Raw genomic sequence first — 24,796 nt, 5'->3', positions numbered from 1 at the left:
AGGAGCGGAGTGAAGTGGAATGGAGTGGAGTGGAATGGAAAGGAAAGGATCCTTACTAGAGCAGATGATTCAAAAAAGAGGTTTCCAGGACAGAAGGATCAGTGACCATCCCAGGATAGACACAGAAGGCAAGTGAACGGTTCCCCACCCCCAGATCTTCCTATATATAGCCCAATGATACATCATATTTCTGGAATGGCATCCAATTTTCTACGTGCATTTCTCAATAGGAAGAGGTAGAGGTGATTATTGCTATGGTAAGGTCATTCCTTACCCCACTAGACACATTTATTGGAATGCTTAGGGTTTTGGGGTGCACCCTTCCATTTGTTCAAATTCTCAAGAGCCCTCTAGGAATTAATTTCATACTTCATATTGTGATAATCCTGACTCTGTTCCATTGGAAGCCAGCCTTTGAATTTCTGAGTATTTAGAACAGCTGCAGAAGGAACCTATCCAATTTCTCAGCTGATGAAATTGCAAAGGACTACTGTACTAGCTCAGAACTGGATGTGGGGGGAAGGGGGGAATAACTGGAGAAAAATGAGTAAGTGGCCAAGGATGGGTTGAGCAATTCAGTCAGATGGCAGATGAACAGACATGGTTACTAGAAATCATGGGAAGGTTAACTTGCACCATGAATGTAGAAAAGAGACCATTAGTGACCATTCGCTATGGCCATTCTGCCATAGGCATCTCGTTCTGACTATCTCACCATAGCCAACTCACCACGGCCAAGTAGACAGTGGTCAAATGAGTTTTGCCCCATTTTACTATTTTTCTTGCAGTTGTTTAGTAGCACGGTTGTTAAGTGAATCATTGCAGTTATTAAATTGGTAGTACAGTTGTTAAGTGAGTCTAGATCTTTTGCTTGACAAACAATTGCAAAAAGTGATCACGTGACCCCAGGATGCTACAATCTTCATAAATACAAGTCAGTTGCCAAATGTTTGAATTTTGCTCATGTGACCATGGGGATACTGCAATGGTCATAAGTGTGAAAAATTGACATTAATCATTTTTTTTTCAGTACCGTTGTAACTTCAGATGGTCAGTAAACAAATTGTTATAAATCAAGGGCCACCTGTAGAGACGGGACAGTGGTTCTATCATAGAATCATAGGATTGAAAGGAGCCTCAGAGGACATCTAGTCCAATGCCCTGCCGAAAGCCTTATACCATCCCAGACAAATGGTTGTCCAATCTGTTCTTGAAAACTTCCAGTGTTGGAGCATCCGCAAATTCTGGAGGCAAGTCATTCCCCTGATTAATTAATTAATCGATCAATTAATTGATTAATCATTCTCACTGTCAGGAAATTCCTCCTTGTTTCCAGATTGGATCTTCCTCTGATAAGTTTCCGCCCATTACTTCTTGTCCTTCTCTCAGCCGCTATGAGAATAATAGCAATAGCACTTAGACTTATATACCGCTTCATAGTGCTTTACAACCCTCTCTAAGTGATTTTACAGAGTCAGCCTATTGCCCCCAACAACCTGGCTCCTCATTTTACAGACCTCAGAAGAATGGAAGGCTGAGTCAACTTTGAGCTGGTCAGGATCTACCATCTTCCCTGTGCCAGCCCTTCAACTATAATGCAATTCTAAATTGCATTAACAAAGGGATACAATCAAGATCAAGTGAGGTACTAACAGCACCCTATGAAGCCTTAGTAAGACCACACCTAGAATACAGCATCCAGTGTTGGTCACCACATTACAAAAAAGATGTTGAGATTCTAGAAAGAGTGCAGAGAAGAGCAACAAAACTGATTAGGGGACTGGAGGCTAAAACATACGATGAACGGTTACAAGAACTGAGCATGGCTAGTCTAGTGAAAAGAAGGATCGGGGAGACATGATAGAAGTGTTCCAATATTTGAGGGGCTGCCACAGAGAGGAGGAGGTCAAGCTATTTTCCAAAGCACTCAAAGGCCAAACAAGGAATAATGGATGGAAATTGATCAAGGAGGGATTCAACCTAGATATAAGGAGAAATTTTCTGACTGTGAGAACAATCAACCAATGGAACAGCTTGCCTTTAGAAATTGTGGGTGCTTCATCACTGGGAGAGACTGGACAGCCATCTGTCAGAAATGGTGGAGTCTCCTGCTTGAGCAAGAGATTGGACTAGATGACCTACAAGGTCCCTTCCAACTCTGTTATTCTGTTCTGTTCTGTTCTGTTCTATTCTATTCTACTCTATTCTTTTCTTTTCTTTTTCTATTCTATTCTGTTCTATTGAAAGACTGCTATCATGTCTCCCTTAAGCCTTCTCTTCATTAAGCTATATATATATCTAGTTCCCCTAGTCGTTCATTTTACAATTTAGCCTCAAGGACCCTTATAATTTGTGTTGCTCTTCTCTGCACATTTTCTATGGCTTCAGCATCTTTCCAGTTCTAATCACTCAGTTTTTGTGCATTCCAGTATGACATGGTCACAGTTTCAAATTCAGTTTCAAAACCTCTCAAGGACCTACCATATTTGCATGTTGAGGGCTAATACATTAACTGCTGGAAATGTCACTTCCTGAACTTAGTTTTAAATCCACATTGGCCAACCATGATGGCTAAGACTTCCAAGTGTTGTTGTATCTAACAGGTAATAGTGGTAGTAGTAATAATGAATAATAATAACAATCATCATCATCATCAGGATCATCAGTAGCAGTAGCAGCTGGAGGATCATCAGTAGCGGTAGTAGCAGGAGGATCATCAGTAGCAGTAGCAGCTGGAGGATCATCAGTAGCAGTAGCAGCTGGAGGATCATCAGTAGCAGTAGCAGCAGCAGCAGGATCATCAGCATCATCAGTATCAGTATCAGCATCAGGATCACCAGGATCACCAGCATCAGTATCAATATCATTATCAGTATCATCATCGTTCACTTAAGAAGGTACTTGATTGATATCTAGGATGCTTGCAGCAACCTGTATCAACCATCAGCGCCAGTCAATAATATTTGTGATACATTTTTAAATGTTCAGTTGACCAATTATATTTTACATATACATGTTTTGTTCACAAAAATAATAAACCATGGCTGTCTTCATACCAAGCCACAATGAAATAAAGCGTTTTACAATTTGGCATGACGGATGAGCTGGCCTTATCCACTTTGATATCTCATTCTCCAACTTTGTTAGAAAGTTTTGCTGTTCCCTTTAAGGATCCTACAGCACCATCTAGTGGCTAATTGATAATGCAAAAAAGAACCCATGTTTCCTTAGGTCTGGAAGGGATCTCGGAGGTCTTCTAGTCCAACCCCCTGCTCAAAGCAGGAGCATTGAAAATGCTTGTAAAGCATGATTGTAAAGTAACATTGGGTAACAGGCACAATGAACTGTTCCTCATCTCCATTTTATAGTGTATTTTTTTTTAATTTAAAGATGTAGCCCATCATCAATAGAGTGGAATGCATTAGCTTATGACTTAATAATAGATAAGATAGTAAAGTGTTTCCTTACCTAGAGTTAAAACACAGGCCTCCTTATTTATAGTAAACCATATGTCTTGGTTAAACAGATATCCCCTTAAATGAACATTTTATTTTATTTTTATTTACTTGGACATTGGGCCCTATCTACGGTAACAAAATGAAATTCAGTGTAGAGTAAAGTAAGGTTTTAAACATTTGCTAGACCAATTCTAGAATACAGCACACCGGTTTGGAACCCTCACCACATCTCTGACATCAATACAATTGAACGTGTCCAGAAATATTTTACAAGAAGAGTTCTCCATTCCTCTGAAAACAACAAAATACCTTATCCCACCAGACTTGAAATCCTAGGCTTAGAAAACTTGGAACTCCGTCGCCTTCGACAAGACCTAAGTTTAACTCATAGAATCATCTATTGTAATGTCCTTCCTGTCAAAGACTACTTCAGCTTTAATTGCAATAATACAAGAGCAACCAATAGATTTAAACTTAATGTTAACCGCTTTAATCTAGATTGCAGAAAATATGACTTCTGTAACAGAATCATCAGTGCTTGGAATACTTTACCTGACTCTGTGGTCTCTTCCCATAATCCTAAAAGCTTTAACCAAAAACTTTCTACTATTGACCTCACCCCATTCCTAAGAGGACCATAAGGGGCGTGCATAAGCGCACAAATGTGCCTACCGTTCCTGTCCTATTGTTTTTCTTTTCTTCTTCCTATATATGTTTACATGGTTATATACTATATAATCTTTTTGTATGATGTTGTGACAAAATAAATAAATAAATAAATAAATAAATAAATAAATAAAGGTACACATTAGGTGAAACCTGTCTCAATAGCAGTAACTGTGAGAGGGATCTTGGAATCCTAGTGGACAGTCACTTAAATATGAGCTAGAAGTGTGGGGCAACTGTCAAAAAAACTCCAATGCAATCCTAGTTTGCTTTAACAGAAGGATAGAATCAAGATCACATGAAGTATTACCATTGCCTAATAAAGTCCTAGTAAGACCACATTTAGAATATTACATCAAGTTTTGCTCACCATATTGTAAAAAAGATACAGAGATTCTGGAAAGAATGCAGAAAAGACCAACAAAGATGATTAGAGAGCTGGAGGCTAAAGCATATGAAGAACAGTTGCAGGAATTGGATTTATCTAATCTAGTGACAAGAAGGACTAGAGAATAGAATAGAATAGAATAGAATAGAATAGAATAGAATAGAATAGAATAGAATAGAATAGAATTCTTTATTGGCCAAGTGTGATTGGACACACAAAGAATTTGTCTTGGTGCATATGCTCTCAGCGTACATAAAAGAAAAGATACATTTGTCAAGAATCATAAGGTACAATACTTAATGATAGTCATGGGATACAAATAAGCAATCAAATTATATTAGGAAACAGTCAATATAAATCGTAAGGATACAAGCAACAAGGTTACAGTCATACAGTCATAAGTGGGAGGAGATGGGTGGTGGGAACGATGAGAAGTTTAATAGAGGTGACATGATAATAATGTCCCAATATTTGCACAAAGGGGGATCAACCTATTCTCCAAAGGACCAGAAAGCCGGACAAGAAGCAAGGAATGGAAACTAACCAGGGAGAGAAGCAACCTAGAACTAAGGAGAAATTTCCTAACAGTGAGAACAATTAACCAGTGAAACGGCTTGCCTTCAAAAGTTGTGGGTGCTTCATCCCTGGAGGCTTTTAAAAGGCTGAACTTGTCTGGAATGGTATAGAACCACCTGCTTAAGCAGGGGGTTGGACTAGAAGACCTCCAAGGTCCCTTCCAACTATGTTATTCTGTTATAGTATGTATGTTTTTCTTTATGTAAGATATGTGTCTTCTTTTATATAAGTTTTGCTGTATGAGGTGCTCATTCGTTTATAATAGCAAGAAGCAGGTTTTTTTCCTAATTGCTTTACTGCTGTCCTTGGTGAACTTTTTTTTGTTGTTGTTGCTTGTAGATGTTTCATTACCAAATTAGGTAACATCTTTGTTGCTAATGTGAAGTTTCTTGTTTATATACAGTAGCTTCCCCTGCCTGTGTTGGCACAGCTGAGGTGTCCTTGTCAAGATTAGGATATTGCTTTCTGCTTGAAATTTTTTATTTTATCCCTCCATGAAAATGAGTCACAGCTAATAAAACTGGTTGATTTTAAAGGCATTATTTGTACCAAGAAAACATTTTTTTGCATGAATTTTTTTTCTTCCAGTTTTTTAAATGTTGTAATGAATTGCTCGAAGTACAGGTAGTCCTCAGCTTATGGCCACAATTGAGCCCAACATTTCCATTGCTGAGACATTTGTTAAGTGAAGTTTGTCCCATTTTAGAACCTTTTTTGTCACAGTTCTTAAGTGAATCACCGCAGTTAAGTTAGTAACAGGGTTGTTAAGTGAATCTGGCTTTCCCATTGACTTATTTGTAAGGTTTATTCATACCCTATGACTATCATCTTTTCTTTTATATACACTGAGAGTGTATGCACCAAGACAAATTCCTTATGTGTTCAATCACACTTGGCCAATAAAATCTTCCCTTCCCTTCCTTTCCCTTCCCTTCCCTTCCATTTGCTTGTCAGAAGATCTTAAAAGGGGATCACATGACTCCAGGAGAATGCAACCATCATAAATATGAGTCAGATGTCAGACGTCTGAATTTTGATCATGTGCCTACAGAGTTGCTGTTGTAAGTGTGAAAAATGGTCCTAAATTACTTTCTAAGTTCACTAAATGAACTGTTGTAAGTGGAGAATTACCTGTACCTTGGAGTTCCAAGCTAGTGCTTTGAAGTTGCTTAAAGAGAGACATTAAATCTACTTTATCCAGCCAGGTATCCCACAGATGTAGGAAACTATACCTCTTCGGCAGTGGTGGGATCCAAATAATTTAATAACCAGTTCTGTGCCTTAATGATTTCTTCCAACAACCAGTTCAGCAAACTGTTCAGAAAGTTAACAACCGGTTCTCCCGAAGTGGTGCGAACTGGCTGAATCCCACCACTGCTCTTCGGCCAGGGAGGTTGAGAATTTGTTTGGTTTGTATATATAGAGAGTGGCCCAATTTGCATGTTGTTAGCCTCACACATCTGAAGATGCCACACCATGCCAAACGAGGTGCTGCTAATATCAATCACTCGCGCTCCGCTATCCTGAAAAATTCAAGGGTCGCCAAAATTGTACCTCTGAATCCTTAACTTTGCTGGATCCTCCCAAAACCCCGTCACTCCCCCAAGCGACAGACAAAGGAGAAAGCGAAAGTAATGCTCGAAACCCTTTGATCAAGTCCTCCCATTTCCTGAAAATTTGTGCTTCTCCACACATGTTGCACACCCACTTTTCTTTTCTTCTGAAATTCAGCCGCCTGGTTTTGTTGCAGAAGCGAGATGGCCGAGAACGTCCGTTGCTCCATCGAAAATATCCTGGACAACTTGACAGATGACAAGCTCCAAAAATTCAAGGCGAATCTCCACAAGTACCAGGTTAAGCCGGGCTACAATGATATCCCCCAAGAGTGGTTGCGGAAGACAGACGCGCTGGATCTGAGCAATCTCCTGGTCAATTACTACAACGAGGACTACGCTGTGATGGTGGCCTCCACGGTGTTGAAGGCCAGCAACTGCAAGCCTCAAGCTTGGAGGCTCCTGAGGGCCATCTAGAAAAAGGTAGGTAGCACACGGGATGGGCTGTTTCAGCCGCAGAAGGGACAAGGGATAGCAATAGCAAAGGCATTTAGCTTCACCGTGCTTTACAGCCCTCTCTAAGTGGTTTACAGAGTCAGCATATTGTCTCCAAAAATCTGGGTCCTCATTTTATCCACCTGGGAAGGATGGAAGGCTGAATCAACCTTGAGCCTGGTGAGATTTGAATTACCAAATTGCAGACAGCAGAAGTAGCCTGCAATACTGCATTCTAACCACTAAGCCACCATGGCTCCACGGATGGGGCTCATAGCTGGGTCTTCTCTAACCTAAGTCTCAGGTGAGTTGAGCCTCAGCCCAAGCTCCTTGGAGTAGTGACTTAAGTCACTTAAGTTGGCTTACCTGCTCACAGCCAGTCATGTCCTAGTCACCTCCTGCCCTGGCTAAGGCCAACATGCTCTACATGGCCTTTGAAAAGCATCCAGAAGCTCTAATTCATGGGTCCCCAACCCCCCGGGCCATGGCCCATTACCAGGCCTTAAGCAATTCAAAACTGGGCCATGGAAGTGGCAGATGAGTGTACTTGCACACATCCACACATCCACACTTGCGCAAACAGCAGCCAAGCATGTGTGTGTGTACTCCATTTGTGCAAGCAACATGCACGTGTGCTCCATTTACACGAGTGGTGGGCTCACACACTCCATTGGCACGAGCGACAGACGTGCCTGCCACTGCAGGCTTGCCTGCCACTGGTGTGGAACTATCTCCTCCCCCCATGGGGCACAAAGCTGGAAAGTTTGGGGAACTTGGCTCTAATTGGTTCAAAATGCAGTGGCCTGTATGGTTTTTTTTGTAGACTCAGGTATGCACATGTCACCTTTCCTACTGGAATTGCCCTGACTGCTAATCTGCTTCCAGGTACAATTTGAGGTGTCACCTTTAAAGAGCTGTAGTGGTTCGGTTATTAGAAGGCATGGCTAACTCACTGCTCACTCCAGGAGTTCGATTCTGACTGGCTCAGGGTTGACTCAGCCTTCCATCCTTCTGAGGTGGGTAAAATGAGGACCCAGATTGTTGGGGGAAATATGCTGACTCTGTAAACTATTTACAGAGGACTGGGAAGCCCTGTGAAGTGCTATTGCTATTGCTAAAACCCTACATGGCTTGGGGCCAGGTTACCTAAAGGGCCATCTCTTCCCAGTTACATCTACTTGACCAACCAGATAGGGAGGCAAGGAATGTTGCAGGTCCCTCTCCTAAGGAGATACATCTGGCAGGACCCAGAAGAAGGGCCTTCTCCATGGTGGCTCCTTCCCTTTGGAACATCATCCCTGCGGAGATTATATTGATCCCCACTTTGACACTGTTTTCACAAGGCCCTGAAGAACAGGTTTGGCCAACAGGCCTGGGGAACCCAGAATGGGATGAAATCCATCAAGTAGCTTATTTGACTGATTGTTGTCACCAGCAGGGCAGGGGCTTATTGTTCTTATTGTTTGTATACAAATAGTCCTAATTTTTGCTGCTAAATAAAACATTTGTTAAGTTAATTTTGTCTCATTTTACGACTTTTCTTGCCACCGTTGTTAAGTGAATCACTGCACTTGTTAAATTAGTAATGCGGTTGTTAAGTGAATCTGATTTCTCCTTTGACTTTAATTGTCAGAAGATCACAAAAGGGGATCACATGATCCCAGGACACCGCAACTGTCATAGCAACCAGTCAGTTGCCAAGCATTTTGATTTTCATCTTTTATTAGCACGGGGATGCTGCAATGGTCATAAGTGTGAAAAACGGTTGTGTCACTTTTTTCAGTGCCGTTGTAACTTTGAACGGTTACTAAATGAAAGGTTGTAAGTCGAAGACTATCTGTATTGGGGTTTTATTTTTTGTAAGCCACCCAGACTCACTGAAAGTGAGTAGGCAGCCATATAATTCTCTAAATGCGTATGTTTGTACGTACATAAATACAAAGGTCAAAAGGTACCAAACCCACCAAAGGACATCTAATACAAGTAGTCCTCAACTTACAACCGTTCATTTAGGGATCATTCGAAGTTACAACATCATTGAAAAAAGTGTCTTATGACCATTTTTCACGCTTGCGACTTTTGCAGCATCCCCATGGTCACGTGATTTACATTCAGATGCTTGACAACTGACTCATATTTATGACGGTTGCAGTGTCCCAGGGTCACGTGATCCCCTTTTGCGACCTTCTGACAAGCAAAGTCAATGGGGAAGCATCACTTAGTAACTTAATTAATTAATCACTTAATAGCCATCTTACTAATTTAACAACTGCAGTGATTCATTGAACAAATGTGGCAAGAAAAGTTGTAAAATGGGACAAAACTCACCTCACAAATTTCTCACTTAGCAACATAAATTCTGAGCTCAATTGTGGTCATAAGTCAAGGACTACCTGTAAGACAACCAAAACTATCATCACCCAGCCTGAAGCCTCACTGAAAGGGGCAGGGGTGAGTTCCACTTTCCTTCGCTACCGGTTTGCAACAGGTGTGCGGGCGCTTCTGTACATCTGTGTGCTTCTGTGCATGTGCAGATCGTTTTTGATGACGTCTGAGTGGGTGGGCGGAGCTTCCCGCTGCCATTACTACCAGTTCGCAAGAACTGGACCGAACCGGTAACAACCCACCACTGGAAAGGAGTATATATTATTTATTTTATTTATTTTATTTGTCACAACATCATACAAAAAGATTATATAGTATATACACATATAAACATATATAGGAAGAAGAAAAGAAAAACAATAGGACAGGAACGGTAGGCACGTTTGTGCGCTTATGCACGCCCCTTATGGTCCTCTTAGGAATGGGGTGAGGTCAATAGTAGAAAGTTTTTGGTTAAAGCTGTTAGGATTATGGGAAGAGACCACAGAGTCAGGTAAAGTATTCCAAGCACTGATGATTCTGTTGCAGAAGTCGTATTTTCTGCAATCTAGATTAAAGCGGTTTACATTAAGTTTAAATCTATTTGTTGCCCTTGTATTATTGCAATTAAAGCTGAAGTAGTCTTTGACAGGAAGGACATTACAATAGATGATTCTGTGAGTTAAACTTAGGTCTTGTCGGCGACGGAGTTCCAAGTTTTCTAAGCCTAGGATTTCAAGTCTGGTGGGATAAGGTATTTTGTTGTTTTCAGAGGAATGGAGAACTCTTCTTGTAAAATATTTCTGGACACGTTCAATTGTATTGATGTCAGAGATGTGGTGAGGGTTCCAAACAGGTGAGCTGTATTCTAGAATTGGTCTAGCAAATGTTTTATATGCTCTGGTTAGTAGTGTGGTGTTTTGGAAAAGAAGCTACATAAAATTAGGTTTACAACTCTTAGAGCTTTTTGCTATGTAGTTGCAGTGGGCTTTGGCACTTAGATCATTTGACATGAAAACTCCAAGGTCTTTAACGGGATGGGGGTCGTCTGTAAGGTAATGTCCATCTAGTATGTACTTAGTTTTAGAGTTCTTTTTCCTATATGTAAGACTGAGCATTTGCTGGTTGAAATTTGGAGCTGCCAATTTTTAGACCAAGCGGTTAGATGGTCAAGGTCGTTTTGAATGATAGAAGTGTTGTCTGTGGTGTTAAATAGTTTGACATCGTCAGCAAAGAGAACACAATTACTTGAGATATGGTCACAAAGATCATTAATGTATAGAATAAAGAGTGTTGGTCCAAGGACGCTGCCTTGAGGAACGCCACTCTTGACAGGAACAGGATTTGATAAAGCATTGCCAATTTTGACCACTTGTTGTCTGTTAGACAGAAAAGCAGATATCCATTTGTGGAGGGGTCCTGAGATGCCATAGGATGTTAGTTTAAGGAGAAGTTTATCGTGTACTGGGGAAGTTTATCGTGTAGCTGGCTGGGGAATTCTGGGAGTTGAAGTCTGCCAGGCTTAAAGTTGCCAAGGTTGGAGATCCCTGGTATAGATAATCCATTTCCTTCAGAGTCCCCTGGAACTGTAGGGTAAAATCTTTTCAACCACCTACCCTAAAATGGAAAGATGGATTGAAAGCTGACCAGATCAATAGGCTCCAGCAAAAGGGGTCTTGCAGCGGGGACAGACCACTGTCTCTTTAAGAGTGGTGAACCAACGTCAGAGGACACAATAAGAGCAGAGAAATAAAACATGTTTTGCTGCTCTTATCGCCACAATAATAGATTCCCATGTGCCAGTTCAGCACCCACTCAAGAAAAGCTGGCAAGTTGCTTGACATCTCCATCAGTAGCTTAGGAATCAGCCGACATGGCTCTTTACTTGTCACACCTTCTCACTTGGAACCCATCTAGATAAGAACAAATTTAAATGAAATCTTGCTTTCATGATGAATTGATTCCTCCCTAAAAACTCCAAGGAATTGGTGATTCCTTAGATCAGAGGTCTTGAAACTTGGCAGCTTTAAGATTTGTGAACTTCAACTCCCAGAATTCTGCATAGCTGGCTGGAGAATTCTGGGAATTGAAGTCCACAAGTCTTAAAGCTGCCAAGTCTGAAGACCTCTGCCTTATATATTGTTTTCTGCCAGATTGTTTATCTGATTGAATGACTGCTATCGGAAAGAACATATTCTGCTCTTTTTGCTTTTTTTTTTTAAGCTTGAGTGCAGGTAGTCCTCGACTTACGACCACCATGTTGCTAAGTGAGAAATTTGTTGAGCGAATTTCACCCCATGTTACAACTTTTCTTGCCACCGTCATTTAATTAGGAACACACTTGTTCAGTAAATCTGGTTTCCCCATTGACTGGTTGTCAGAAGGTCACAAAAGGGGATTGCATGACCCCAGGACACTACAACCGTCATAAATGTGAGTCAGTTATCAAGCATCTGAATGTAAATCATGTGACCATGGGGATGCTGCAACAGTCGTTAAGTGTGAAAAACAGTCATAAGACACTTTTTTCAGTGCCACTGTAACTTCAAATAATCACTAAATGAACGGTTGTAAGTCGAGGACTATTTCTTCACAAATTATCCATCCCTACCCTGTCACAACTTTATTTTTATTAATTTTATTTTATCTGTATTTATTTTTAGAGTACGATTGCAGCCAGTCCTCGACTTACGACCACTTTTGAATGTCAAATTTCTGCTGCTAAGTGAGACAGTTGTTAAATGAGTTTTCTCCCATTTTACAACCTTTCCTGCCACAATTGTGAAGTGAATCACTTCAGTTGATAAGTGAGTCACATGGTTTTTAAGTGAATCTGGCTTCCCCGTTGACTTTGCTTGTCAGAAAGGTGAAAAAGGTGATCACATGACCTTGGGACATGGCAACCATCATAAATATGTTCCAGTTGCCGAGTGTCTGAATTTTGATCTTGTGATCATGGAGATGCGGCAACGGTTCTAAATGTGAAAAAATGGTCAGGAGTCACTTTTTTCGATGCCATTGTAACTTCAAATGGTCACTAACTCTGCTGTTGTAACTCGAGGAACCTGTATTGTATCTGTTTTTTTGCTGGAGGTAAAATATTTTTGCTTTTTTCTTTAGGACCCAAGAATGAAGCACAAATCAACCAGAGTCCTGGGTTGGCTATAATAGATCTACCAAATAAAAAATAAAGAAGTTTTACTCAACGTCATCCTTCTTCCATCAATTAGAACAGGGATAGTCAACCTTTTTTATACCTACCGCCCACTTTTGTATCTCTGTTAGTAGTAAAATTTTCTAACCATCCACTGGTTCCTCAGTAATGCACCGTGTATCATTGTCTGCGCATGCCTCTCATACATCATGGATTGGGTTTGGGGGTGGGGGTGGGGGCACCGGCTACCAGCTCTGCTTGTCTGTTACAGCTGGGTGGTGTGGGGGGAGATGCACAAGCTATTCTGGGACGAGGCTGTTTTGTTTGCGGTCGCACTATAGCGCCATTTAGTTTCACTTACATAACGTGAACTAAAATTATGCGCAGGCGATACAAATAGTATATTTTCAGAAATTTAAATTGTCACGGGGAATTTTATGAAAACCTAATGAAAATGTTTTTAAATAATGCTATGAATTTTTTTTTAAAAGTCCTGGTTAACAACGTCCAGGCGGGCGGTGGAACAATGTCCAGGCGGGTGGGTGGAGTTTCGTGCTGCCACCGCTACCGGTTCTCTGAACCACACGCTGCTGCCACTACTGGTTAGGCTGAATCAGTCCAAACTGGTAGCATTTCACCCCTAGTTCAAAGTAGGATAATTTGACCCTGGCCATTTGACTCAAAACATCTGTCCTTACCAAATTCAACTGTTCCATAAAGATGATTAGGGGACTGGAGGCTAAAACATATGAAGAACGATTCAGGGATGAAATGCTACCAGTTTGGACTGGATCATGTGATCCGGTAGTGATGGGAGCAGATAGTTCCAAGAACCGGTAGCAAAAATCCCTGCCCACCCACCCCCGCCCATGCCCACCCAATCGCCCGGTCACCACTTCCTACTTGGCATCTTGCTGCTTCTTTCGGGCTTGCTCCTGCCTTGCTTTGCTTCGGCTGCTGCAATCAATTGCATCAGCTAGCAACTGAATCTGCCTGCCTGCAATCCATCTCATCGGTGAGCAACTCAATCTGCCTGCCTTGTCCCTTGAATTGGGTAAGTAACTGGGGGAGGGTGGGAGCTTTAAAAAAATAGTTAATTGGGGTTCTTTTAAGAGTTTTATTTTTTTTTAGACATAGCAATTAACCTTAAATTGCTACATCTAAATTTAAAAGGAAGTTTTAAATTTAACTGCTTTTATCTAAAAATATAAATAAAATAAAATAATAAAATATTTGTGCAACTTTCTAAAATTTGGTGTGTTTCTGTAACGTCTAACTACACAAACACACAAAATCTCACAAAGCTGTATGGCATTTTGTGTGTGTGTGTGTGTCAGTTGTGTTGTGTGTGTGTAAAGTGTGAAAGTTGATTTTTGAGCTTTTTGTGGCTGTGTGAGGTTCCTGCTTGTTGCAGGGGCCATTTTGGGTGAAGTACAGCTACTTTTGCATTATGTGTGAGTCAGTTGTGTTGTGTTGTGTTGTGTGTGTATAAAGTGTGAAAGTTGGTTTTTGGTACCTCTTATTGTTTTGTATACTTTGTTTATTATTATTTATTGTGATTGGCCACGCCCACCCAGTCATCTGACCACCAAGCCATGCCCACCAATTAAGCCATGCCCACAGAAGTAGGGAAAAATTTTAGATTTCACTCCTGGAACAATTACAGGGACTGGGCATGGCTAGTCTAGTGAAGAGAAGGACCAGGGGAGATGTGATAGCTGTGTTCTAATATTTGAGGGGCTGTCAAAGAGGAGGGGATCAACCTATTTTCCAAAGCACCTGAAGGCCAGATAAGGAACAATGGATGGAAACTAATCAAGGAAAGATTCAACCTAGAAATAAGGAAAAATTTTCTGACAGTGAGAACAATCAACCAATGAAACACCTTGCAATGAAACAGAAGTTGTGGGAGCTTCATCACTGGAGGCTTTCAAGAAGATATTGGACTGTCATCTGTCAGAAATGGTATAGACCATGATGGTGAACCTATGGCACAAGTGCCAGAGATGGCATACAGAGCCCTCTCTCTGGGTATGTGCACTGTCACCATGGCTTCTGCCACACACATGTGCACCGGCCACTGGTCTTTGGGTTTCCTGTGGTCTGGTGTGTGTGTGTGTGTGCGCGCGCATATGTTTGCACAGACTTCAGAGGATCATTAGAACTGCAGAAAAAATAACCTGCCTTCCATTGAGGACCTGTATACTGCACGAATCAAGAAGAGGGCCATGAAAATATTTACAGATCCCTCACATCCTGGACATAAACTGTTTCAACTCCTACCCTCAAAATGACGCTATAGAGCACTGCACACAACTAGACACAAGAACAGTTTCTTCCCAAACACCATCACTCTGCTAAACAAATAATTCCCTCAACACTGTCAAACTATTTACTAAATCTGCACTACTATTAATCTTCTCATCGTTCCATCACCAATCTCTTTCCACTTATGACTGTATGAATGTAACTTTGTTGCTGGTAATCCTTATGATTTATATTGATATATTGACCATCATTTGTGTTGTAAATGTTGTACCTTGATGAAGGTATCTTTTGTTTTATGTACACTGAGAGCATATGCACCAAGGCAAATTCCTTGTGTGTCCAATCACACTTGGCCAATAAAAAAATTCTATTCTATTCTATTCTATTCTATTCTATTCTATTCTATTCTATTCTATTCTATTCTATTCTATTCTATTCTATGTTCCAGTTTGGGCACTCGGTACTGAAGAGGTTCACCATCACTGGTATAGGTCTCCTGCTTGGGCAGGGGTTGGATTAAATCAGGGGTCCCCAACCTTTCGGACTTCAAGGACCACTAAATTCATAATTTTAAATCCCATGGACCACTAATATGATCTGTCTAATGACCGGCTGGGTGGGCGTGGCTAGGTGGTCATGTGACCGTGTGGGCGTGGTAAACGTGATGTCACTCAAATGGAAGGGCACCTCACCGTTCTCTACTTGCCCCTCCTCTCCCAACCCCTCCTCACCTGCCTGCCCAAGCTCCTTAGTGCCCCAACAGGAAGCAGTTATTGGAGCTAAGCAGCCACCATGAGAAAGAGTTGGCAAAACAGCTCAGTTCAAATTGGATCTGACCGAGAAGAAGGCTCAGCAGAAGCATCTCACTGAGGATTAGGAGCATAGGCTTTCCAAACAGAAGGAAGACCTGCAGGAGTGCAAGGCCAGGTACCAGCGCCTGGAGGCTCAGCAGGCTGAGATGGTCAGCCAGTTCCAGGCCAAGATGCAGTGCCATTGGAAGGAGGCCCTCCTGCTCTTCACCACCAGTGGCACTTCCCTCCAGCCTTCACCCAAAGCCCGGCACCAGGAGGCTGAAGCAGACCCCAAGTTGGAATTTCTGTCTCCCTCCGACCTGCACAAAAAGACCCCGAAGGGGGAGACTTTCCACAGCAACACAAGCGTTCATTGCACGTATCCGGCCCAGGGGCCGTAGTTTGAGGTCCTCTGATTTAGTGCAATATAAAAAGTGCAAATAATTTTTCTGCGGACCATCACTGGTGACCACTGGACTAAATGACCTACAAGATCTTTTCCAACTCTGTTACTCCATTATTCTCTGCCTTTGACTGTGCCATCTTTGTTAGATTTTCTCATACAAATCTTCTTCTTGGCACTTTTTTTAAACATAGTATTCCTTCCTGCCACATCTTTGTCCACTATTGTATTTCCTCAAAATTCTCAGGGGACCAAATGTTGACTATACGAGCTTGTATTGTCCACCAAATGAGTCTAAACTAACAAAACTGATTATGTTTAAAGCTATTAATTGTACCAAGGGAACAATTGTTTGCTTGCCTTTTTTTTTTTTTTTTTTGACAGGTTTTAAGATTTTGTAATGAATTGTTCAAAGTAATCTGAAATTCCAAGCTGGTGCTTTTAAGTTTTAAGTTTTACATTAAAAAAATAGGATACAATAAAATTACTTTATCAAGTCAGGTATCCTACAGATATATCAAACTACATCTTTTTCCTCTATAGAGAGAGAGGTCTTAGGCCCATGATGGCGAACCTATGGCACGTGTGCCAGAAACGGCACGCAGAGCCATCTCTTCCGGGTTCCAGCGCGACAGCCAGCTGGTCTTCACGCATGTGGGAACACCAGAAACTGGATGACCGGGTGCCCAGTGCGCATGCATGCACTGGAAACCGGAAGATCAACTTCCCAGCGTGTCCCAAACCTAACAAACAGATTAACTCCAGGCAGAGCACATGATCCAATCAATAGCAACTAACCCGAGGGAAAACACTTGAGGTAATCAAATCGTTAGAATGGACAGATTAGCCGGAACACACACCTGAATACGAAACTTACCCCACATTAAACTATTTATTTATTTATTTATTTTGTCACACAGTATATATAAGCATAAGCATGAAATAACTATACAGTATATAAGCAAATATATAAGCATGAGTATGTAATAACTATATTAATTGGATATAACGAAAGGGAACAATAGGACAGGAACGGTAGGCACGCTGGTGCTCTTATGCACGCCCCTTACAGAACTCTTAGGAATGGGGTGAGGTCAACAGTAGACAGTTTTTGGTTGAAGCTTTGGGAACTAATCAGTGAAGACAGCATAACAAAACACAGAAAACGTAGGAAACACGTACACAAAAGGGAAACCCGTCAAGTACTCCAGAAACAAAGAGCCATAAGGGGGTAAAGGGTATAAAATGTGTGTGCTTACTGTACATCGATGTCAGCTCATCCAGGAACGCTGGTCCCATGCCACTCGCTGGATTCGTCTTCCTGAAAAATAAAGAAACCTCGCTTTCACGCAGCTCGCTTCGATCTCAATTCTTCCGATACGTCGGCAACGCTCCAATCTGCTGGAGATGCTCTCCCAGTCGGGGAAATTCGAACCCATTCGGGGAACGATCTATCACTCTATTATAGCTCCACACATCGGAAGGTGCAATGCGATGCCAAACAGGGGCACCCAATGTTTAATTACATGCTCCTCTCAATCCCTGAAACAATTCAGACGTTGAAGCAATTTGCATGTCTGAAAGTCCTTAATTCTACCAGATCGTCCAGAAAATCTCCAGATTCTCTGCAGCAACAAACAGATCAAGCCCGGAACGGGAAGCAAAGGGCCAAAAAGCGAAAGTAACGGCGATGGAGCTCCCGAGCCCTCCCACTTGAGAGCCTTTTTCCGCTTCGCGCCTTTCTTTTTCTTTTTCTTCCGAAATTGCGCCTTCCGTTTTCGCGGAAGAAGAAGGAGCGCGATGGCCAAGAGTGTCCGCTGCTGCCTGGCAGAAGCCCTAGAGGACCTGACCGACGGAGAGTTGGAGAAGTTCAAGGCAAACCTTAACGAGTACCCGGTCAAGGAAGGCTTCAGCAACATCCCCCGAGGACCCCTGCAGAAGGCGGGCCCGCTCAAACTCAGCGACCTCCTGGTCAACTATTACTGCGAGGATTACGCCGTGGAAGTGGCCGCCAAGGTGCTGTCGGACAGCAACTGCAAACCCCAAGCTCAGAGGCTTCTCAGGGCCACCGGGAAAGGTAGCGCGTAAGATGAGCGGCGGTTTCAGCCGCGGTAGGAAAGCTGGATCGGGGGCTTTCTCTAACCTACCAAGCCCCTGATGGGCCGGACGGACTTTAGTTCCCAAGCCCTAGCCTAGAAGATCTTGGGGGGAGTTGGGTGCAACCACAATTGACCCAATGAATTATGGGACCAAAAAGCTTTTCAGCTTCTACGGAGGAATTATTTGCTGGGATTCTGATTTCTCTTTCCAGAAGTTGGCTATGAAATAGATCTCTACCCACGTTTTCCCATATTTTGTGTTTTATATATAATATATTTTATATTATAAAATATTTTATAATTTCTATGGAAACCAAACCCAGTTTTATACCCGGTTGCTTATCGGTTTGTCAGTGCCTGCCAATTATGCAGGCACAATTATTTAACATTTGTCTAATGCTTCTCAATGTTTTATATATTCATGCAAACACACCCACATACACACACACACATATGTATATATGTATGTGTATGTGTGTTTGTATGATTATATGTGTGTACACATATATACATATGCATGCATACATAGACACACATATACATATATACATAGACATGCACACATATAGATGCACAGACACAGACAGACACATATATATACATATATACACATATATATACATATACTCGCACACATGTGCACACACACACACACAAATACTACCTGCACAGCCATAAAATCCAAACAAAGCATTAAGCTAAATTTGATACCTTTTATAAAAGATATGAGACATTAAAACCATACATATAATAAATATAATGCAATAAAGAGTAACCCAGTAACAGAAAATAACAGCAGCCCTAAACAGTTAGAAATATCAGAGCACCACTAACTTATTCCTGTATTAAGGAAGCCTGGAGGAAAAATGTCTTTTTCTGACTGCTTTGGGTGTTGCTTGGCAGGGTGAGGTGCCCAGAACTTTGAAGATTATTAGGCCTGCAGTATTTTGATATGGTGAAAGGATAAAACAATAAAGCTTCTATTTTATTTGCTTAGGACAGAGGATGGATTTTCTTCAGATACAGTAATCCCAAGCCCCAAAGGGTTTTATACTTTGACAGTACACATCAAATTGTGTCTGAAAACAAGTGAAGAGAGAATGAAGATAGACTGGTGTGATGCACCCATTTCATCAAACTCCAGTCTCTGTTCTTACCTCAGAAATTGTGCTAACTGACATTACAAATAATCTTCAGCGGGCAGAACCAAATATAAATTACCAGGACTTAATTTATCATAGCAAGTTTATTCTTACCCAGGTAGGGCTGTCACTGGTGTCTCCATGGAGACATCATAATCAAGTTGCCTGAACAGAGCCCCTGGCCAACACTCAGAGAACATAATAAGAGCAGAAAAATGAAACAAATTTTGCTGCTCTTATCACCACAATAATAAAGACTCTTGTCTGTTTTTAGTCAGCTTCACTCCTTGTTTTCCTCCAGCAGCATTCTAAGCATCATCCTCTGGAGGCCCTCCAAAAACCAGGGAGCACAGCAGAGTCTTCACATAAAGAGAATTATAATGATTTATTATCATTATAAATGCAATCCAGTCTAAAGTTGTCAGCACAGCCTCATTCTAGGTGGAGAACAAGGACTCGATCAAACTGTGTGCCACAGCCTCAGGTGTAATCCCAAACTGAAACCCACCAGGGTCCATCAAGCTGATTCTACTCTACAGGTCCAGCTTCCTTGGGAAGTTCACTTGCTACCATTTTTCCAGCTTCTTGAGGTGATCTACGTACACACGATCCCTTAGAGAATATCAGACAAAATTCTGCACGTTGTCCATTTATTGCTGGTTTTGTACAGTAATCTTTTTTTCCCCCTCCAGATGCCTGCAGTTCTGTTCGGGAACCTGCATCCCAGATCAGCACTCCCTCAAGACAACCGGGTGAGTTCCTTCTCCATCAGTAGATAGGAATAAGCCTGCCTGCCCGTTTATTTGACACATCCTCTCACTTGGAATATATGTGTAGCATAGAACAAATTTAAGTGAGTTTTCAGTTTCAAAACAATTTGATTTCTTCCTTAAACTCCAAGGAATTGCAGGAAAGTGATATTAAAACCTTGGTAAAGACAACGTATTTTTGTATACGTGTGGTGAAGACTTTCGCCTCCCACTCGGAAGCTTGAGAGTTCAATCCTAGGTAGCAGCAGCTATTTCTCTCCTAGAGTCAAAGAAAAAATACCTGGTGCGTGGTGCCAGGAAGGGCATCTGGCCAGTAAATGCTTGGTTGCATCCAGTCATCCCAACTCTATCCCGAATTAAGGGATTACAGGATCATACAAAGGGTTGTGTTGCTCGTATTATTTTATAAAGACTCATTTCACCTGTTAGCTTTCGCTTCATATTTTAGATTTAATTTTTTCAAAATTGTTTGTATAGAATGATACCAAGCCTGGCTTGACAACATTAAATCTACTGCAACCGAGATATTTGTTGTTCCCCAAAGCAGTATTCATAGGACCCCATAATTCAATAAAAAATATTTTTATTTGAAAAATTAAATGGTTGTAAGATGGTAATTTATGCACATTTTTGCATAGTTCCCCTTAGAGACTGGGAAGACAGTCGGTTCCTACTGTAGCATGCATTCATTTTTTTAACAAACATTTTCCTGATTGTCAAGCTGTGCCTTGAATTGTGAAAAAAGGAAACTCTCAGAAAATTATGGAGAGGAAAAGCATGATTTCACAGCATTCTTAAAATTATCTTCTACAGTGGATGAGTATTTTACTCCAGGATAAAGTGACAGAGATAACCTTGATTTCAGTTATGAATATATACCCTTAAAGCAGGGGTAAGCAGCTGACCACTTTATGACCTGTGGACTTCAACTCCCAGAGTCCCTGAGCCAGGATGGCTCAAGAATTCTGGGTGTTGAAGTCCACAAGTCATAAAGTTGCCATGGTTGCCCGCCCCTGCCTTAAAGAGTCTTCTATCACACAACTTCATAACCAAAGCTTCCAGTGACGAGAGGGCTGAAGCTAAACTAATTTAAATCTTGAGCATCAATATTTCTTTTTCCTTTCCTTTTATTTTTTTACAGAAGTTCAGGCCCCAAGAATGCATTTTATTGAACGCCATCGGAGTGCCCTGATTCAGAGAACAACCACGGTGGAAGAAATTCTGGACCAGCTATATGGAGTTATTCTGAATGATGAGGAATATGAAAATATCAGGATAAAGAAAACATCCCAGGAAAAAATGAGGGAGCTCTTTAACCTGCTGCCTGGTTGGGATCAGCATTGCAAGGATTTTCTCTACAAAGTTCTGAAGGAGAAAAGAAGGCCTCTTATTGAAGATCTTGAAAGGCAGGGGCCATAGAAGTGAAATACCACCTCAGGGCATAAAATATCCAGCTACACATATATCACAGGAATCCCACAGACAGATACATACAGGTATAGATTACATACAGGTAGTCTTATGCCCACTTAACGTCCCGATTGAGCCAAAAATTGATGTTGCTAAGTGAGAAATTGGTTAAGTGAGTTTTGCCCCCATTTTACAGCTTTTCTTGCCACATTTCTTAAGTAAATCATTACTGTTGTTAGTAACCCAGTTGTTAAGTGAATTTGGCTTTCCCCATTGATTTTGCTTGTAAGAAGGTCGCAAAAGGGGATCAGACCCCAGGACAATGCATCTGTCATAAATGTGGATTCATTGTCAAGCATCCAAATGTAAATCACATGACCATGAGGATGCTGTAAAAGTCATAAATGTGAAAAACTGTCATAAGTCACTTTTTTCAGTGCCGTTGAAACTAGATGAACTGTTATAAGTCAAGGACTACCTATAGTATCTTTGAACTGAGTAGCTCTATTTACAATTGTCCTGGTTACTAAATTGTTCTATTTTCTTGAGTTGACAAAATAGGAACCCTGTTTCCCCGAAAATAAGACCCAACCGGAAAATAAGTCCTAGCACGATTTTTCAGAATACTTGTAATATAAGCCCTACCTCCAAAATAAGCCCCAGTTAAGATTGTCAGCCAGATGGATGCATTTAGTACTGTATTTCCCCCAAAATAGGACCTAACCAGAAAATAAGCCCTAATCTTTGGAGCAAAAATTAATATAAGACCCAGTCTTATTTTTGGGTAAACACTGTAGTCCTTGACTTACAACTACAACTGAGCCCAAAATTTCTGCTGCTAAGCAAGGCAGTTATTAAGCAGATTATCCCCCCATTTTATGGTCTTTTTGCCACAATTAAGTAAATCACTGCAGTTGTTAAGTGAGATTTCCCCATTTCTTTCTGGGGAGCATTTCCACTGTAATAACAGAGTTGTAAGGGACCATGGAGGTCTTCTAGTCCAATCCCATGCTCAAGCAGGAGATCCTATACCATTTCAAGCAAATCGCTGTCCTATCTCTTCTTAAAAACCTCCAGTGATGAAGCGCCCACAACTTTTGAAGGCAAGTTGTTCCATTGGTTAATTGTTCTCATTGTCAGGAAATTTTTGCTTAATTCTAGGTAGGTTCTCTCCTTGATTAATTTCCATGTGTTGTTTCTTGTCTTGCCTTCTGGTGCTTTGGAAAATACCGGTAGATTGATTCCTTCTTCACATTCTCATTCGTCTTGCATACGCATAATTTTTGATTGCATTCCAAATGAAACTGCTTTTTATCCAAATAGATTTAAACATTTATGCAACAACAACAAGTGTTGTCTAGATGTTATAGACTGCAATTCCACCCCACCCCCAACCCCTGGTCACTTGTAATGCTTGCCAATGTAATGGGGATTCACAGGTGGGGCCCACCAAACTACCTATCTCTTCTTTCAAATAATTAGTTCTAGCTTCCATTGGGAGACCAGAGGTAGGGAAGCTGTGGAGCAGTGTTTCTCAATCTTGGCAAATTTGTCTGGACTTCAATTCCAAGAGTTCCCCACCCACTAGGCAACTAAAGTCCATATATCATGGCTGAGATTGAGAAACACGGCTGTAGAGAGCAAACAAGATGATTCTGATAGAGATATGCAGAATCTATTGCCTAGTCTAAAGTAGCTAACGTGTTTTTAAGTCTAGAACGTCCAGATAAACATTTCAGAAGTATCTCAGACAAATGCCTTCTTAATTCACTAAACTCTAAGAAGGAGGTGTCTATGGAGATTCTCAATCTTCCAGGTCATGGTTGTCCCAAAAAAGCTTTTTCAACAAACAAACAAAAAAAAAAAACAATTGGCCTTTCTTGTTGTTGTTTTCCTTTGAAAATGTTTCACTTCTCATTCAAGGTACTTGAACTGAAGAAGCTTTTAAATGAGAAGTGAAACCTTTTCAAAGGAGAGGGAGAAAAAACAAGAAAGGCCAGTTGCCTTTTGGAAAAAGCTTCTTTGAATCGAAGGAGGAGGAGGTACAGAATAGCATAATCAGACTTTCAAGATTTTGTTATTATAGTCAATCTCAAAGTAGTTTTAGCCTTCGTGGGGATTGATTTCTTGGTGTGGTCTACCTGATGGGGCTGATAAAAGCTAATGAAATAGTTATCTAAATGTTCCTTTTACTGGCAGCTCCAAAGGTAATCCATTATTTCTTAATTAGAAAATTTATGTAACAATAGGAATAGAATTTAGACTTACATATACCTCTTCACAGTGCTTTATATATAGCTGCCTACTCACTCACAATGACTCTAGGCAGTTTACAAACAATAAACACAGTAATCCATGTTATTCCTGATATGGTATGAGTATCATATGTAATTATGATTTATGATCTATGACTTGATTGAGACCTTATGCACCGGAGACAAATTCTTTGTGTGTCCAATCATACTTGGCCAAGAAAGAATTCTTCTCTTCTCTTCTCTTCTCTTCTCTTCTCTTCTCTTCTCTTCTCTTCTCTTCTCTTCTCTTCTCTTCTCTTCACTTCACTTCACTTCACTTCACTTCCCTCCTCTCTCCTCTCCTCCCGTCCCTCTCCTTCTCTTTTCCTCTTCTTTTCTCTCCTCCCCTCTTCTCCTCTCCTCTCCTCTCTTCTCTATTTTATTCCATTCTGTATACAAAATGTCTAATATTTTTAAAATCAAGATAGTTCCAGTGCAATTCTAAAACAGGCGGAAGGAAGAAAAGTTAGAAAAAAGCAAACTGAAATATCAATTCCTAAAGTTACCAGTTCTTATATGTTAGGGAGGAATGAAAAATGCAATCCATCTTGTCACAAGCAGCCAATATAGAGGAAAGCACAACCAAATGACTGTAAGTGTCAATGGAGTAGCAGGCAGACTTTCTTTGATCCTGATCTCTGCCTTCACATTCTCATCCTTGCCTTTTTATCAGACAATCTTGTCCAAAATCCCAATTCACACACAATTGTATCATTACAGAATAAAGCATCTTCTAATCGTGTGCTACTTTGTAATTTAATAAAAACAGAATGAGATTAAAACAAGATTGCAAGTAAAGGAAATTGTGTGCATTGTGGAATGATTTTGTTAGTACGTATTCTGTTTTGATTTACAGTTTTGAAACACCCTCAAGGGTAAACAATAAGATGGAGTAAGTTGGCATACAATCAAAATGTTACTATAGCCAAAGGCCAGCAAGACAAAGAAATATATAACTGATAGGG

General features: G+C 40.9%; 2 protein-coding genes across 4 annotated transcripts in view; one reads left to right on the top strand and one right to left on the bottom strand.

Annotated features, from left to right (window-relative positions):
• Nucleotides 1–17,554, bottom strand: part of TRIM72 (tripartite motif containing 72) — a 52,059-nt gene extending 34,505 nt beyond the window's left edge. For 2 of the 3 annotated variants that reach the window (XM_058179723.1, XM_058179727.1), the window contains exon 1: nt 17,376–17,554. In XM_058179723.1, coding sequence (XP_058035706.1) covers nt 17,376–17,415 — 40 coding nt within the window. In that variant the 5' untranslated portion in view covers nt 17,416–17,554. Of the gene's footprint in view, nt 1–56; nt 141–17,375 lie in introns of those variants that run through there. The other variant, XM_058179725.1, reaches the window with a different exon arrangement.
• Nucleotides 17,555–17,763: 209 nt separating this feature from the next.
• LOC131196657 (apoptosis-associated speck-like protein containing a CARD) lies at nt 17,764–24,634 on the top strand. Its single transcript, XM_058179728.1, has 3 exons — nt 17,764–18,193; nt 20,050–20,109; nt 21,269–24,634. The coding sequence occupies exons 1-3, from the start codon at nt 17,917–17,919 to the stop codon at nt 21,544–21,546; spliced, it is 615 nt and encodes a 204-aa protein (XP_058035711.1). The 5' UTR covers nt 17,764–17,916; the 3' UTR covers nt 21,547–24,634.
• The last annotated feature ends 162 nt before the right edge of the window (nt 24,635–24,796 follow it).

Source organism: Ahaetulla prasina, chromosome 4 (assembly GCF_028640845.1).
Source record: "Ahaetulla prasina isolate Xishuangbanna chromosome 4, ASM2864084v1, whole genome shotgun sequence".
Classification (NCBI taxonomy): Eukaryota; Metazoa; Chordata; class Lepidosauria; order Squamata; family Colubridae; genus Ahaetulla; species Ahaetulla prasina.
The sequence above is the reverse complement of the archived record's forward strand: the minus strand, read 5'-3'. Positions and strand labels throughout refer to the sequence as shown.

Bases quoted from the DNA above. Each gene is read 5' to 3' on its own strand.
- LOC131196657 (XM_058179728.1), top strand. From the start codon at position 17,917: ATGGCCAAGAGTGTCCGCTGCTGCCTGGCAGAAGCCCTAGAGGACCTG. The intron at 18,194-20,049 runs GTAGCGCGTAAG...TTCCCCCTCCAG, and splicing joins TCTCAGGGCCACCGGGAAAG to ATGCCTGCAGTTCTGTTCGG. The intron at 20,110-21,268 runs GTGAGTTCCTTC...ATTTTTTTACAG, and splicing joins CACTCCCTCAAGACAACCGG to AAGTTCAGGCCCCAAGAATG.